General features: G+C 37.1%; 1 protein-coding gene across 1 annotated transcript; it reads right to left on the bottom strand.

Moving 5' to 3' along the window:
* Nucleotides 1–4,424: 4,424 nt before the first annotated feature.
* Nucleotides 4,425–18,257, bottom strand: LOC102696963 (alcohol dehydrogenase 1-like). The gene is made up of 9 exons (XM_006629775.3): nt 18,152–18,257; nt 16,515–16,616; nt 14,438–14,579; nt 13,442–13,529; nt 11,027–11,246; nt 9,208–9,468; nt 6,609–6,741; nt 5,548–5,686; nt 4,425–4,608 (listed from the first exon to the last, which is right to left on the bottom strand). The coding sequence occupies exons 1-9, from the start codon at nt 18,167–18,169 to the stop codon at nt 4,584–4,586; spliced, it is 1,128 nt and encodes a 375-aa protein (XP_006629838.1). The 5' UTR covers nt 18,170–18,257; the 3' UTR covers nt 4,425–4,583.
* Between the last annotated feature and the right edge of the window lie 265 nt (nt 18,258–18,522).

The following is an 18,522-nucleotide window of genomic DNA, read 5'->3' as shown; positions in this document are numbered from 1 at the left end:
AGGATCAAAAATAAACCTCAAATTCTACGGTTGTAAATAAGATTCAAGCACAGTGCCATCCACAGATAGGGTTACCTCATGGGCTTCACGTAAGGGATGGGAGGTGCAGAGTAGCGTGACCTCGTGTCACAGTTTAAGTGAAGGAAAGTTTGAAACAGCCAGCTTTGATGCAAACATCTCATATAACTGCTAAGTGCCCCAAGCATCTTATCCAGCTACTTCTTGAAAGAAGCTGAGATATTGGCTTCAGCAAATATTTTCATGTTCCATGTGGCTAATATTTGTGTGTGGATGTTAGAAAAACTAGAGGTATAGCTTTCAAAATCTGAAAAAGTATTTCTTTGCTTTAGAGCTGAGGGAAAAAAAAACCTAATTCAAAAGCATAATCTAAAATACCTTCCTTTGAACGTGGCTTGTTTGTATGTCTGTTTTATTGCATATTTAGTTTATCTTTATTAAAAAGTGGTGCAGGATCAGGGTTGCAGCTAGGTTTGGTACTTTTATAGTAGAAGCTTCCCTAAGAAGTACTAGTATTATGGTAGTTCTAACTCATTATTTTGCTTTATAAACAATCACATTATAAACCAAAAGAGATGTATTTCTTTGCCTGCTGATTTGTGGAATAGAGCGTAATATAATAGTTGGTGTCAAGAGTTATACAAAAGGTTTTTCAAAATCATGACTGAGTACTAAAGCATGCATCATCTTCAATGAGAGAATTGAACACTTTTTTTTGGACTGCTGGTCAGGCCTCTGCAAAGATGGTTTTCTTCTTAATCTTTCTGATACATTTGCTTTTTCTCTCCAACAGGAGTCACTGTGAAGCACAACTCACAGTCTTCAGCATTTTGTCATGTTATATTGTATTTCAGACTGCAAAGCCACAATTAACATTAATAATTTATGCTTTTAACTTCTCCATTGTGTAAGACCTTTGATATTTTCTTTTATAATTTTATCTGAAAATGGTTATAAAGAAATTGTAAGTCATAAATGTTACAATTTTAACTTAGTCAAGAACAGAAGCCTATTTTCCCCTTTATTTTGTTGCTTTTTCTACAAGCAGTGTACTGCTGCTTTCACTTAAGTTACCTAAGAGTGCCTGCTGTGTGTACGTTCACATTTTGAAATGTAAATATCTTTTCAAGTGACTGTATCTTTTGTCTGCTGTGCAGCGAGATCACTCAGCAGAGTGCTGTAGAAATGCAACATCATATTCCTAAACAAATAAAGCCATGAATTTGAACAGTGAATATGTTTCTCTATTTTATGCTGTTTATGTTCCTCTTTTGTCTGGATATGTTTTTCTCCACCTCTTACTGAACATTTGTTTCAACTCAAGTTCTTAATGAAGTATAAAGACTCTGCTCCATTATAAACAACTTGACTAATGTACTGTAACAAATTGCAAGAATTATAGGGGGTGCTTGTCTACAGCATCAGCTTTTGGTTCCCTGCCATTTTTGAAATGCTGAATGTGGAAGTATTTATTGTTGGATTATAAAGTGTGTAGCATCTGCATGGTCTTGTGTTTGAGTGAGGTTCTCTCCCATCAAAGAAAGACATGCTGGCAAAGTCTGATGGGATATTTTAAACTGTCCCTTTCACATTAGCTCTCTAACAGACAGGTGAACTGTCCAGTGTTGGAGCACCTTTGTGCTTTCAGCACTCCCATACTTCTGGAATAACCTTTAGATTACTCCAAGAATGAATGGTGTATAAGGGGTTGCTTTTACTGTAAAATTAAGGAATGGTACTCAAGAGCATCTAAGACAACATTTGATTATTTTGGAAATTGAATGTACAGTAAGTACTAAATACCAGTAAGTGAGAAAATACCAGCAGATTATTCTAATGAACCGCCTCCCACGCAATTTCATATGCACTTATCAGTGTTCTAAATACACTAGGAAGTCTTTACTACTCTAACACTGTTTCTTACCATTTCTGCTTTAGTAATTTTACAGGAATTATTCATGCTGATTGCAGCTGTTTTGTTTTCATTCCTCTCAAGAACATCCTACATTTTAGTGTTTTAGCACCGTTATAGAATAGTCTCAGAAAACGGGAGATTTGCACTATGATTTTTTTTTACTCTTCAAACATTTCTGAGCAGCTTTCAATTTTGCAGTGGTCCTTGATTTGTGTTTCTGCAGCAGCATCAATCTACAATCCACAGATCTAGGTGGGGTTTAAAGTGTGACTGCACATTTTTACCCCTTTCCTCTCATTTTGTATTTTCTCACATTAGCAATATTCTCTCAAAGTACATTCAAGATACTGCATGTTTGTATATTTAATGGGCTGAGATTTTAACTGCACTTTCATGACGCAAAATGTTGGACGTTTTCTACTGGGTACTGTGTGTATTAGACCATTGGCTTCCAATCCTAGTCCTAGAGGACTGCATACTTGCTGGTTTCCATTCAAGCTGAGTTTATCTTCCTAAATAAAACCTTAATGGTACTAACAAGTTACTTGATTGCAATATTTGCCTGTTTTTCTACTCGTATGTTTGGAATATAATGCGATATTCACACAGTTCAGCTAAATCCCATTATTTTCGGTTCAGTTGTATAACTGAAAGCGTAGCTAGAACAAATGCCAGCAGGTGTGTTGTCCTCTGGGACCAGGATTTGAAACCTCTTGCCCTAGTGTAGTGGTTCACAATCCTGGTCCTATGTAATCCCAGTGCCTTTGGGATTTGCTCCAGCTGGAGGCTAATTTTGGTTTACTGTGTGAGGCCTTATTTTAAATTTGCTTTCAGATCTTAAAAAGCTGAGGGGAAAATGAAATCAGTATAAGCCCTGTGCTTATTAATGGGTTTTGGGACTGCCCTCATTCAGGTGTGCTGAAATATAACCAACTGGATTTAAGCAGAAAGAAAAAATATCAAACAACCCCCACGCTGATTTAAAGTGTTGTTCCCAACTGTGGCTGTTCATCAATTGCTCAGTTATTAAAGACTGTTGAATCAGAGATTAGGGAGTAAATTCTTAATTAGCAAGTTGAAGAGAGACTTTTTAAGTTGTTACTGGAAACAGTTCACTTTAGAATATTTTTTAAATTAAGGATTGAACACAAGGTGTAAGATAGCAAGCAGAACAGTTAAACATGGAAGTTAAATAAGGTTTACAGAAATTCCCAACAATGCCAAAACCCTAAAAGAACACTACCTTCCCTGCCTGTATGCTTCATTATACAATAAACATGACATCAGAAACACGAGTCAGTCCTATTAACACCTCCTTTTAAATAAAAGTAAAATTATGAATTGTTATTGTGCAGTCCAGTGTGTAAAATTGAATTAGTTGCAATACTTATTTTAAATGATTTCACGCAGCATATAGGTACAAATTGTAAAAGACATGTTAGAGAAACACTTTTTTAAAACCTAACACCAATTCTGTAGTTAAGGTTATCATTTTTAAAAGGAATGGTGATGGTCTGATACTGAGGAACTGAAACTGGTCTGTGGACAAAGATTCTGTACCATACCCACCAACTTGCAAAGTTGGCTTGCAAAGTCTTTTAAATAAGTGATTAGCAGAGCATAGGATGGATTTCAGGTGATGTGAGGAGATATATCTCCAATGTCTTGTCCCATGAGTAAACTTATTCTCAGGCATCTTTACTCATAACATCCTTTACAACTCAAGTCATAAAACAACAGGCTTTGTGTAAGAGGAGAATTTGGCATTTTACTTCTAGTCTAAAGTAATATAATAATAAACTTTATTTTATATTGCACCTTTAGAAAGTATCTTCTTAAAGTGCTTTACAGAAAAATAACGTTAAAGCATACAAAGCTACAGAGATAGGAGATAAGATTAGCACAATGATACACAACGTATTAGAGATGTTCTAAAATGTTCTCATATTATTTTTTATGATGAAACCTTGAATTTTTTCCTCAAGGAAAAGGTGGGTAAAAGATCACCTAGAAGTACAGTATCTGCCAGTAAAGGCACCCGCCCGAGGGCAACATTGACTCGATGAGCTCAATGCCACCAACCCACAGAAACAGAGTTTATAACGAACGTTCCAGAAGGATGACAATAGCCAAGGGCAATCAGACTCAGCTGACAGTAATTTTCAATCATTAATGACATCATTTCCTCACCTAAAACATAAACACTATACATTATCCCCTTCTCTCCTTCACATAGATTGTTTTGCATCCCATCTCCAACTCTGCAGCTGCCCCTTGGGCACCCCTCACTCTGCTTGGGAGTCCCAGACTCCTTGTCCTCTAGCCAGGAGGTTAGCCCTCAGCCAAGCGGGTTAAGCCACATTTTGACTATAACATTCCATAATCCTTTCAGTAAACTTAATTCCTGGGTGTCGTTATTTCTAATGAAATTGTTATAATGACTTTAATAAGGCCTAAAACACCTTGGAAGCCAAGAAATATACTATGCACATGATTTGATAGGTAATTTATTCAAGGACTATTAGTAAAAGTGAAAAATTACAGAATCAATTGAGTCATGAGAAGGAACTTTGAGCATGCTTACAAAAAGTGAAATCATTAGAGTATTGGAATATTAGGATGTGGAGAAAAAGCTTTTCTTGCCTCTTCTTTACATGTTCAAAACTGTGCGAATGCTGGAACACAAAAGAAATGTTAGTTAAGACACTTCAATGACATTCATGGTAAACTGCCACCTCTAGTCCATTTAAAATTACAGTAGATCAATTATTTGTTGACTGGTAATCATTCATTATTTTCTGGTAGTCACTGGCACTGACAGTCATTATATATTAAATATTTTATTTATATCCATCTGTTTTATAACTGCTTCACCCAATTTAGGGTCATGGGGGAGACGGACACTTTCAAGGCAATCAAGGGATTTAAGACAGGATACACCCTGGACAGGATGCCAGTCCATCACAGGGCAGACACACAGATACGAACACACACATACCTAGGACCAGTTTTCCTGGAAGCCAATCAACCTATTTGTATTTTTAGGACCGTGGGAGGAAGCGCATGTGAACATGGGGAGAACATACCGTATAAACTCCATGCAGAGAGCAAGCTAGATGTGGAATTGAACCCAAGGCCTTAGAGCTGCGAAGCAACAATGCTATTCACTGTGCCATTGTACCACCCATTTTATATGTTTTGTTCATTTATTAAACAGATACATTACTAGATGCATTAAACAATCTGAAATAATGCACACTATACTGCACTGTGTTTCTGCAATACTGTAAATGTGCATTTAGTTGTGTGTTTTTAAGCAGTGCTTAATTTCTAAAACCAATTTCAAAACACAAAAAAAAACTAAATCAAAACAACTTCATAAAAGAATGCACAGAATTAAGTTAATATAAAAGCTTTGGTATGATTTTTCGACCTTGGAAAATCGATGACCTACTGCATTACCTAAGCAGTCAAAACAGTGATGCTTGGAAAGGTATTACATTTAAGATAGAAGACACTGAACCGTCTGCTTCATGAATTGAAGGAGCTCCTTCATTTAAGGTATTCACCTATTCACCCATTAGTACAAGAGGGAAGAGGCCAGTTATATTTACCTTTTCCCACTGGTCATGAGGTCAAAGGCTTCATTCACTCTGTCCAAGGGCATATTGTGGCTCACAAACTCGTCCAGCTTCATTCTCTTTGCCATGTAATCCTCCACCAGCTTGGGCACGCTCTCCACACTCTTCCAGCCTGTGGGAAATAGTCAGTCTTGTATTTGTGGCCCTTAGAAAGGTCATGGTATTATGGCTACCCCATGGAAACCTACATACATTTCAGTCTCTATTTGTTTTATTATCTCTTATCATCATTTTTAAGTCTTGTATATTGGAGTGCATTTTCAACGGTTTATGAAATAAAAGGTATTTGTTTCAGGGCAATTATGGCTTTCAAGAATTATGGCAATAAACGTGGCTTTATTTACCAGGAGAGAACTTGAAAAAATTGCATTTTATGGCACACAATAAAAAAGAATTACCTCATAAAACGTCCATTTATCTGTCCATTATCTTCTAATTCAGGGTCAAGGGGCAGCCAGAGCTTATCCTGGCAAGCAAATGCACTTGGGCAAGGTACACTCTAGATAGAAGCCAAGTAACCAATCAATATATTTTTGGACTGTGGGAAGAAACTGGAGGAAAACCCACGCAAACACGGGGGAGAACATACAAACCCCTCACATATAGCATGCAAGGTCCAGAACTGAACCCAGCACCCCAGCAATCCTAACCACTGTTTCACCACACTGCCCTTCATAAAAAGTCAGTAGTGCAAACCACTGTGACACTTCTAGCTGATAGAATTATTTGAGTTATGGCAGTTTGTTGTATTGTGTTGATTGAATGAACTTATTGTGAAAGATCATGGTGTTGAGTGACTCATAAAGGAGGCACTTTGAAAAACAAGACTAGAAGACAGCTTCTGTGGATAGTTACGTTCTTTTCTTTCACGCTCAACACATTTGGCAGCATAAATAGCCGTTTCTTGTCCATAAAAGCAAGTCGCTCATTCACCCACACTTTGTCCTTTCTTCTTCAGTTTTCCACCAACCACAGGAATAAGCGAAAGCCTGAAAACTAGAGAGGCAGGGGACATCACCAATTCGGATTCTCACCTCCAAAAAATGTCCCCTTCCAAGTGCGCCCAGATATCAGCTGTATCGGCCGAGCAGAAAAGTCATGTTTGTCTGTCCACCCCACAAGGACACTGACCCCCCAGCCTTTTACACAAGACTCAAGGGCACTTCTCTAGAAATCAAGTAAAAATATTTCCATTAAAAAACAAGGACTTTGGGGAGCCACTAACAGCACAAAGACCTTCCTGGGTCACTTGATTTAGAAATGTTTGCAGTATGACGCTTGTGATTGAAATAAGACTGCCCTAGCAGAGAAGTTTCAGCTGAGCTTTTAAGGGACGCAGACTGCTATCAATACTATATTAATGAAGCAAGAACATAGGTCTTAATAATATTAAAGCCATATCCATCTGCGCAATGTATTTGCAATTTATTAAAAAGACACATAAGATGGTGGATTACATACGAGACTTAGGTTCTTATTAAATATGAATTAAATGACAGCAAAACCCAATGGTATAGAACATCAGATGTCCCAGGAAGGAAACAAGCTAAAAATAAGATCAATTTAAAACAAGAAGCAGCACACAAAACAGTAATGTATATTGAGGACAAAGCACCATACATACTACAAGATTACCTAATAGGTCAGATGGCTATTTGATATAATAATAATATTAGATTAAATAAAAACAGCTTTAAGAAACTGAAGGTACTATACAATGATACATAACACACATTATAGATGTAAAATAAAAAATGACAAAATTGACATAGTTAGCACAAGAGCAAATTAAAGGTTAAAAAGGTTACTGCCAGCAGCCATATCACCCTGCAACTCACAACTGGTAACCCACTGAAGCTAAGCTAAACTTTTGATGCAAAAGTTTAAAGTTCTTTTGCATCAATATCTTAACATCAGTACCCTCAGTAGCAGAATCTGATTTGTCTGCAAGGGAAAGTGTCATCAGTATAGCATCAGCACTGACTGAAACTCAAACTCTTGAAACTCAAGAGGAGTAATCTAGAGCAATAGACAGCATGAAAATACTAAATACTAGAGTCTTAACACCTTGTATACTGTAATACCTGGTCAGTACCTGGATGAGGGACCTCCTGGGAAAAACTAAGGTTGCTGCTGGAAGAGGTGTTAGTGGGGCCAACAGGGGGCCCTCACCCTGTGGTCCATGTGGGTCCTAATGCCCCAGTATAGTGACGTGGACACTATACTGTAAACAGGTGCCGTCCTTTGGATGAGACGTAAAACAGAGGTCCTGCCTCTCTTTGGTCATTAAAAATCCCAGAGCGTCTCTCGAAAATAGTAGGGGTGTAACCCCGGCGTCCTGGCCAAATTTCCCATTGGCCCTTACCAATCATGGCCTCCTTATAATCCCCCTCTATGAATTGTCTACATTACTCTGCTCTCCTCCCCACTGATAGCTGATGCGTGGTGAGCGTTCTGGCGCACTATGGCTGCCGTCGCATCATCCAGGTGGATGCTTCACATTGGTGGTGGTGGAGGGGAGTCTCCATTACCTGTAAAGCGCTTTGAGTGGAGTGTCCAGAAAAGCGCTATTTAAGTGTAAGCAATTATTATTATTATTATTAAAAAGAGACACCCCTTCAAATGAGATTTAAAAATGTCCACAGTTGCAGAGTCACAGTACATATGGTTTTATTGTAAATTACTATTAGATGTGGCACTGTACATGAAAAGGCTTTAGTGTGTGCAAACTAAACAATAATGCCCTTATGACATTCCTAACATGCTCTTAAAATTATAATACTGAGGTTTCTAACTTCTAGCAAGGGTTTTATTTTGGCCCTATCAACAACACTGAAGTTACCAAATTTGGGTTCCACATGCTGGCAGCCTATTAGCATAATCTCTGTCCTATCAAGTTTAAAGTTCTTTTGCATCAATATCTTAACATCAGTACCCTCAGTAGCAGAATCTGATTTGTCTGCAAGGGAAAGTGTCATCAGTATAGCATCAGCACTGACTGAAACTCAAACTCTTGAAACTCAAGAGGAGTAATCTTGAGCAATAGACAGCATGAAAATACTAAATACTAGAGTCTTAACACCTTGTAGAGTACCCAAGAGTACACCAACAACATCAGATCTAAAGCGTACTGAAGCAACACCTTTTAAAATAGGCTCTTGGGTACCAAACAGGAGATATACTGTACCACCCAAGGAAACTACCAGTGATCAAGAAAAGGAAGTGTAGAAGAAGTAGATTATTAAGTGGTCTGTAGTCAGAGGGCACCAGCAAATCATTACCTTTGACAAAGAGCTATTTCACTACAGTCTCATTGTCTAAACTCCTGTTGAGGAGTTCAAAAAGCTCATCAGATGCAGGACAAAACTATAATTGAAACCTCCTATTAAGACTTTAAACATGGTAGGACAAACATGAAATAGAAAAGTAGTTAAGTTCTTGGTGTTCCAGGCCATTTCTTTGACAGGGTTAGTCATAAATGGATAAAGAGCTTTGACATAGAAATAAGGGTCAATCTGGCAAAATCTACACACATAGCTACATACAAAAGTTTCAAATAACCGAGTAAACAGATGGCAAATCATCTCACTTGTGGTCTATTGTTTTTCAATATTCATACCTGCAAAAACTCACCATGACAGAGACGTTCCCAACACACTCGAAGGAGAAGTCCACTCCTCCTTTGGTCATCTCAGCCAGGACCTCCTGGATGGGTTTGCTGTGGTCCTTAGGGTTGACAAACTCAGTGGCGCCGAACACCTTGGCCTTCTCAAACTTGTCCTTGTTGATGTCGACTGCAATGATCCGAGAGGCTCCGGCAGCCTTACAGCCCATCACAGCAGCCAGACCCACAGCTCCCAGGCCGAACACCGCACAGCTGGAGCCGGGCTCTACCTGCACGGAGAGAGAGAGACAGAAAGGATATTCAGATAGTAGAGACACATTTAACAGTCTTTGTCTGAGGATGTCTTTAAAATATTATTCTAATTAGTGGAACTAGGAACATGTGAGAGTGGCATGGTGTCACAGTGGTTAGTATTGCTGTGGGTTCAATTCCAGACCTGGGGTGCCATATGTGTGCAGTTTGTCAGTTTGTCTGTTCTCCCCATGTTTGCATGGGTTTCCTCTAGGTGTTCCAGTTCCTCCCCCACAGTCCAAAGACATTCTGGTAGGTCAATTGGCTTCTGGGAATATTGGCCCTAAGTGTTAGTGTGTGTCTCTGTGTGTGCTCTGCAATGGACTGGTGCCCTGTCCAGGGTGTTCCCTTCCTTGCATCCATTACTTGTCAGGATAGGATAGTAAGGATACTAAGACAATGGATGGATAGATGAAAAAATGAAAACATATACAGTATCATAGGAAACACAGAGCTACAGGAGATTAGAAGATCATTGTATTTTTATTGTTTAAAGAACAATTCAGATTTTAAATGTGGTCAATTGGGAAGCCACTCTTTGAAAAAAAAGAGTGAAAGGGTAAAGTGGCAAGCAAAGCGAAATGGGAGCTAGTAACACTGCAATCCATTAAGCCACCTACTGTGTATTATCTGTCAAGTTGGTCGTGTTAAGAGAGCAGAGGTCTCTGTATTAAATTGACATGGACACAATGTGTTTCAGTCAGTGTTTCAGTTCCATGCTTCCTAGTCACAGACTTGTCAGTGCTGTTAGAATTCTGCATGCATTTTCCAACACAGTCCAAGTCCCAGGATAGATAAACAGGTAATACAGTACCGTAAGTACCAATTTACAGATAAAAAAACAAGAGGCTGAACATAATCTTTCACTTAAGCAAAAGGTTGTGGAATGTGACATTTGCAGTGGCAAACTAAAACCCGTACATACTACTGCTCAAAACTAATGTTTAAGTTATGACAAGGACATTGTTATGGGAATATGAATTTACAATAGCCCTTCAAGAAATTGCTTTTATGAAGTATCTTTGCATCTTCCCAGTTATCTGCCTAGATTTATTATATATTCACTAGCAAATGGTATGCAACATCAACTAAGAAAGTCACAATCAATATACATGTAATTTTACCTATCAGTTTATTTTTATTTTATTAAACAATGAATTCCTACTACATATAGTAGGAATTTGGCATCCCGGACAAATTCAAATTGCCCCTTACCAATCATGGCCTCCTAATAATCCCCATCTATGAATTGGCTTCATTACTCTGCTCTCCTCCCCACTGATAGCTGATGTGTGGTGAGAGTTCTGGCGCACTATGACTGCTTTCGCATCTTCCAGGTGGATGCTGCACATTGCTGGTGGTGGAGGGGAGTCCCCATTACCTGTAAAGCGCTTTGAGTAGTGTCCAGAAAAGCGCTATATAAGTGTAAGCAATTAATTATTATTATATAGGACAACATAACTAGATCGCACACATTTCTAGGATCAACAGTGTGCTTCTGTAGCTGAAAGATGAAGAGGCAGGGCAGGTAGGTACCTTGGCGGTGTTGAGGGCTGCTCCATACCCAGTGGAGATGCCACAGCCCAGCAGGCACACCTTGTCCAGGGGGGCAGAGTTATGAATCTTGGCGACAGCAATGTCCTTCACCACCGTGTACTCAGAGAAGGTGCTGGTACCCATGAACTGGAGGATGGGCTTCCCCTTACAGGAGAACCTGGTGGTGGGGTCAGACATCACCTGGTACCTCTCATTCGACCTATAGAGCAAAAATATGCTTTGTTACATACATCATTAATGACATGCATAAAATGTCATTTCATAGTCATAAAAAGCTAAATGGCTTTCTGAGTTCTCTGATAACCATAAACACTTAAAAGCAATAAAAAAGCAGAACAGATGTAAGAAAAGCTTTTACCTTTGATGCATATATAGTAAATGTAAAGGATCTGAGTTAAGAAGCTGGGGGGATTTCAAAATACTGGAAGAGCACACAGAATCCTTAATAAAACAAGGAATGTGCAAGAACAGAAAGGATCAGCAGGAAGATTGATTAAAGTAATGGACAGGGAGTTTTTGAAGTTATGGCTTTCGTCTGTAGACAACATACCACAACTGTTCACAATCTTTTTCAGAACTCATAAATCAGAGCCTGTTTGATGTTTTTTAGTCTGTAGTAGTATGGGGTAGGATGTGGACATGCAGACCCAGCAGTTAAAATCTAAACAGTAGCAGAGCCAATCTACACTCGTCAGCTGCTGTCATCAGCTATGGACTTCCCATATTAATAGTCACAAGAAAAAGGATGACAGTAGTGCCCTTAACAATACTGTCATAAGAAAAATCGGTTCTTTGGAGATGGGAAATCCAACTTAGTCCAGACCAATGTAAAATACCATCTGTTGGATACAGCTTAAAGCCAAACGTTGCATAAAGAGACAGCTATGTTGATACTAAGTGAGCACACACCATAACTGGCATCATTATTCTGTGTGTGCAATTTTTCCATCATGCTTGCCTTCACTGGGGTGCTGCAGAGTAGGCTGGTGATACAGTGCAGCCAGCCACACCTCTACTCACCTGTCAGTTAGTGCCGATTGTTGTGGATACATAATCAGACAGAAAGCTTGTTTCACCTGTAGGTAATTATGTCTTCCCCCGCCTCAGGTGAAATAGGCTACTTAAGATCTGATATGGCAGTGCTCTGGACTATGTGAAAGTGTTTGCTTGAAACCTCTCACGTCCTGCAGTTCTCTAAATACCTTGTTCCCTGTCTTGTGCTTCGCTTGGATTCTCAACTCTGCTTTGTTCTGACACCATCTCCTGGATGAACATTGCTTGTCTGTCCTCCTGTGTTTCCATAGACTGTAATTGGGCTCATATTCTGACCCACAGACTGCTGCTTCACTCCAAATGTAAGCAGCGTTTATTAAAAATGTAACATTTTTTCATAACTGCAACCATTTTGTTCACTTCTTGTGAAAAAAATGGATTGCTTGAACCACTGTGAAACTTGTTGCATTTTTTTCAATATAATGACAACATTTGCATTTGTTGGTTTCTACAAAATTAACAAATTAAAAGAATCTGACAAGGAAGTAGCACTCACTATTTATACCCAAAGAATATCAGAATGGTAACTTTGTGTACCATTTTAAGTTATTTTTTCCTTTTATCCACGTGTTCTCTGAAGTTACGTTTTCACTCAAGAGCTTAATACTAAGAAAGTGTTTTACTATTTAAAGATTGTTGTTTTAATTGAGCTGGAAGATGGTTGTCTCTGGACAGGATTTGTGGGGCACTAAATAAAGACAAATAGGCACTTCTGATGTTAACTGATTCTCAGAAATAGTGTTTGAACGAATTGTGTAGAAACGAAGGTGACTTAAATTGTTCAAAATGTCTGTTCTGGTGACAACAGAGAGTTACCAGGTTACAGAAAGAGTTTATAAAGCAATCCCTTGAATGTGAGGTAAAAAGAGAATAGCCTTTATGAATAATGCCCATACATGGTGACAAAATAATCAACGAGTGGTGAAGGAGGTAAGATTCTCTGCTTTGTAACAATAGTTTTTCAGGACTGTTTTGTCCTGAGTAGGGTTTTTTGTATTTTATAAGAAATGGTTTTGCCTTTGCCTATCATTCAGATTGTGTTAGGGTCTATTTATCTTTTAGTTTCAGTTCTGTGAAAGGATGGGTTTAGGTATTCACTTGTATTGTAAGTACAGGAACTGTTTTGTGTTTATTTCATTTTGTAAATAGATGTGTGCAGGCTTATTTATTCTGCAATCATGCCGTAATGAAGAACAAAGTGATCACAGTGATTAAAATCGGTTTAACAGGTGAAACTGTTGCATGCTGGTATCAAGACTAACTTTCTAATTCCAGTATATTTTTTATCTATTTACAGTGTTTAAACCATGCCCCCAATATCCTGTATAACACAATATTTACCAGCTATTCTCACAAAGGTTGGTTTTGGGATTCACGCAAAACTTGCATTTTCCACACTGGGAAACAAATAGAGGGATGACTTTGTCACCTGTAAAACAAGAAATAAAATGAAGAATGCAACCTGCCACTCTAGTCTGTCAGTATCTGTATACTTGACATATTATAATATTAAACCATATTATAATGTAACTGCTGTTAGAAATCATGTCCTAGACTTCCTGTACTCATATACTTCCAAGTGTTCTACTGGGGAAATTAATAGAACATGTAAAGAAAAAGGCTAAAACAAGCCTTCAGTTCTGTGGGTTCCCCCAGTTTGCACTAACTGACTTTCAGCCAGTGTTTAATTTTTGAAATAATAATAATTAACTTTATTTTCTATAGCGCCTTCAAAGGTAGCTCCTCAAAGCACTTTACAGAATGACAACAATAATAAATAAAAAGAATACACAAGATAAAACACAATTACAAGTTAAAAACTTACATTTGCTGTCGATTAACTACTAAATATCAACCAACCCTGTCATGTGAATACTATGAAGAATAGAGCAAACACTGCAGTCACTAAGAAAAATGTAACTTAATATGTTCTCCAGAAAGGCTCAGCATAAGATTAATTACATTAAAAGACAGACACATTTCTCACTCTCACTCATTCCGAATAGTTGCTTTTGGAAATTACACGTAAAATAGTTTGGAATAGTACTAATGTAAAAGATGGGACAGAGCAGCTTTAGCTGAAGTTGTGGTATAAAGAAAACACGCAAGAACGCCACAAAGAGTATGAGAGACATCTGTCTACATAACGAAATGCATGAGGGTTATTTTGCAATTGAAATCAATTACCTGAATTTTATTGAGAAACACTGTGTGCTATTATATTGTTCTTTAAGAAGGAAGTGCAACATACTATTTCTAGTAATGAGTAAAGTCTGCATGTTTTTCTGGAGGTACAATACAGGACATTTGTGTAACACTGATCAAAGATGGCTTCACCTGCTTTGAACTTGGTCACTCCTGGGCCCACGCTTTCCACAATTCCAGCTCCTTCATGACCCAGAACTGTCGGGAAGCCCTCTTTTTGGTTGCCCTCATACAGGAAGTAGAGGTCAGTGTGACACACTCCAGTGGCAACAACCTAATTCAAAAGATATTTATCACACTAAAAAAAGAGAACTCGAGCAACACAGCTGTTCACATAGTGGATTGTGCAAAATGCCAATTTGTCTAAAAGGCTATGTGGATAGACAAATTTAAAAAGACTAGAATAAATCCATCAAAGTGAATTAAGTAAATTGTCATGGTAGCAAATATAAATCTACCTTTTCATCTACCTTTAAATCCTAGTGTAATATGGCAAACAAAAAATCTAATTATATTATGTTGCACATACAGTATACTGCCTTTATTTCACCTGCATCAATACTGGTAATAATATAATCATATTATGTAACACATACAGTATAGTACACTGCCTTTATTACACCTACATCAATACTGGTAATGTACCAAGAAATGGATGTGTGGATATTTGGCATTTATGCCTAATAGCATGTAGGAGCAGCAACATCCTGTTGCTGTTACCACAACATTAGTTTTTTATGGGACAGTATTGTCTCCAACATGGAGAACCTGGCGCCCGACATGGGACACGAACCCACTACCCTGAGATTATAAGTTTCATGCTCTACCAACACAGCTATTGGGTGACATTAAAGAGTGATGTCACCGAACCATGATAATGTTAAATTCACCATTGAATAGGATGTTCTGGTGTTTAAGTTAGGCTTTAACTTCAGAATGAACCCAATGTGGAAAAAGTACTGTATCCCATTCTTTTCAACAAAGATAGACCATTACAATTTTCTGAACAGAAGACGTTTTGTTAGTGCATGTTGTCAGTTGGCAAAGATTTCTCAAACCTATATCTGGTACTGTTTTTAATAACCTGAAGTTTTATACCCACACTGATTAACTGCCCCTCACCTTATACCACTGATACATGTTCAATCTATAGAACCCTACCTACAGTAGGCAATCCCATTGACTTGGCAAAACATATTGCAATTATTGGTCTCGATGAAATCTGATAGTCCTTAATTCAATTGGACTTTGGATCTTTTGGTTCACCCATTTCATTTTTAATTAGATTTGGCACCTTATAACAGAAACTAAAATTAGTCTCTTCTGAGAATGCTTTCAAAGGCAGAAAATACAGCTTAGGGCTGAAAAACATCTGCTCCTGGTGATACTTACAGTATGTACTTTGTAACTATTTGCATTGTTGGTTTTCAAAAACAATGATATGAATCTCTTTGCCAAGTGGGTTAAACACGGTAATGATTGATTGTCATAGCATTCATCCGAATGAAAGAAAAATAAAGTAAATATTTTAGGCCATCTACTTCTTTTCACTTGTAAATGTATAACAGAAACATCAAGGCTAAGTTGCTTAATGAAGCAATGCTCTTGTGCAAAACATTGAAAAAATAAATTGGCTTCAGATTCACTCAGCCCTGGAAGCACACTATTATTTGTACAACAATGGTCAGCAGAAAAGTTATTTTTTTACCCAATACTAAAACAATTGACTAATTTTCTTTCACTTAAACTTCTGGTAAAGTGGAATTTATGGACTCAAAGAGAACACTCAAAAGCATTCTGAAATCTACAATTATGAAAGGTAATTTTGTTAAGAAAAAAGAATGAAGAAGAATATCAATAATGTTAAGAAGTGTATTGTGACAGAAAGAACACTAGCTATATTTTACAAAGGTATTGCTCTGTGTGAACGTGCAGTATACTAAACATTGCTTTGAGTGAGTGCTAATTTGTTAATTGATAAGATTACTAATTAAACATTGTTTTGTGGTGGATCACCAGTTTGAAATTGTGAACAAAAATAAAAAGATATCATAATCTTACATTTATAAGATGTTTGAAACTGCCTCTAATACTCATACACAAAATGAATGGTAATTTGTTCATTGATAAAATTACCAATTAAACATCATATTATGATGTATCACCAGTTTGAAATATTGAACAACAAAAATAAAAAGACTTATGTTACCTTGATACGGACTTCATGGGCTTGGGGAGGAGCTACTTCAATCTCTTCAATTGATAATGGTTTGTTCGGCTCCCAGGCAACTGCTGCTTTGCACTTAATAATCTGTGAAGCATATTTTATTACTCTATTTGTTGCTGCACATGAACAAAATTTCTTGCTTCACATCATGCATAGACTATTAATCATTTAGATTCCACCAGGACATGGATTGGAGGGGGAAAAAAGCAAATCTCTAATATGAAGTCTGTTTCTGTTTTAAGAAAGTTTCACATTACACAGCCTCAAGGTTAAATAACCTGACAACTAAAATGATTTGCAAGGATATCCATTTTATATTAGGGGCGAAGAAGAATGTCTCAGAAGAATGTACTGATGCTAGTTAAAATATTATATCACAGGAATGACAACCACGTTGGCAGTCACTTAACATTTGTATCCTGTTTTGTATTTTTTTCCACACTGTGTAGAAATAAAATCATCACCTTTCTATTAACGCGTCATCCATGGATATATAATTACAGCATTAAAAATTATTAGTCTCCTTAATTGCTTTCAGTTTTAATCTACACTTAATTTGACTCAACATCAACATTAATAAGATAGTAACAGCAGATCTGGTACATCTGGTGATGACCTGGTTAGTTATGTTTCAATTACTTTAAATCTTCTCTGTATATTATTCAATAACACAATTATAGTTAATCCAAAGAACGTGACATTTATTTAACAACTAGAAAGATTTATCATTCATACAGTAGCATTTGCTATAATTTTACTATATAATTCCTGTACCTACTGTATAAGCAAACAATTCAGAAAGAGACCTGCACTTTGAGCCACCATGATAAAGTCATGGAAACAAAGAAATGTTTTCTAACAGAATATGTTTAAAAAATAATTTTAAACTAAATTTTAAAGCTGCGGATCAGTGGGAGAAAAATGTTTGTTTATACTACCCCATTTGAACATACTGTAACATTGTGTAATAAATGTTACATGTTGTTGTGTTGTACTGTACATGTCCAATAGAATGATGTACAATGTCTTTCTTATTTTTTGTAATAGTATAATGTGCAATGTTTTTCTTTTCTTCTCTTCTTTTTTTTTGCATTTATAATTATCTCAGGGGACAATAAAAATCTTATGCGTTATATAAGGGAAAACTAGGTGGCATTTATCTAAAGGTAAGAAAAGTGAAGAATATTTCTTACTCGAGAATTTTTTATTCTGAAATAGTTTGAATAGTTTCTTTTGACTTTGACTCTCCTCATCTACTTCCTCAACTGTACTAAAAGCAAGACATCTTGAAGCTTCATACAGTAAATCACTCACTACTAAGACTACAGTACATTGATATGCTTTAAGATAATCAAACCCATATTTCCTTTTTGTTAAATTTCAAAGCGACTATATATGAGCCATCTTGTTTATTTTAACTTTATTCAGAATGTTTTCTGCTAAATCACAAGTAGCGTATGTTTAAAAATTGAATCCACTCAAAACCCCCCTTCTATAAAACCTTGTAGAGATTTTGCTCTCAGAAGGAAAGAACGCAACACATTATTTGAAATGCACTACTTTACTAAAGCAATGTATATAAATCCTGAAACTACCCTTCTATGTACATAATCACGTACCTTTCCAGCGGTGTCCATGATTCCAACAGGCTGCTAGCCGATGTCTCAGAAATACACAAGGCTTCGACGAACTCCCTCTGAAAATGTTAAGTGATGAAGTAAGGGGTGGGTCCTGACTTTAAGGGGGCAGGAACTTCAATCTACTTCTAAACATTTTACCCCGCATGAGCATTTATTCCCTTTCATTTTTCAACAATGTTGAAAAATGTTGTAATTAATCAGATTACCTATTAAATGAAGCAGATGATTGAACTAAAACAGTTTTGTTCTCAGCAGGGAATTTTTTGTTTATTTGTCATATAGCAGTTTCTAATTACAGTGACCATTTTCACTTGATTTCGTACCTGAACTTGATAAATAGGAAAATAATT

The sequence above is a fragment of the Lepisosteus oculatus genome, chromosome 1 (genome assembly GCF_040954835.1).
Source record: "Lepisosteus oculatus isolate fLepOcu1 chromosome 1, fLepOcu1.hap2, whole genome shotgun sequence".
Lineage (NCBI taxonomy): Eukaryota > Metazoa > Chordata > Actinopteri > Semionotiformes > Lepisosteidae > Lepisosteus > Lepisosteus oculatus.
Note: the sequence above shows the minus strand (reverse complement) of the source record. Positions and strands in the feature narration are given on the sequence as shown.

Coding starts and splice junctions, on each gene's coding strand:
- LOC102696963 (XM_006629775.3), bottom strand. Junction 14,580..16,514: donor CCCATGAAGTCCGTATCAAG/GTAACATAAGTC, acceptor CTTTTGAATTAG/GTTGTTGCCACTGGAGTGTG. Junction 5,687..6,608: donor GAAGGGGACATTTTTTGGAG/GTGAGAATCCGA, acceptor TATTTCCCACAG/GCTGGAAGAGTGTGGAGAGC.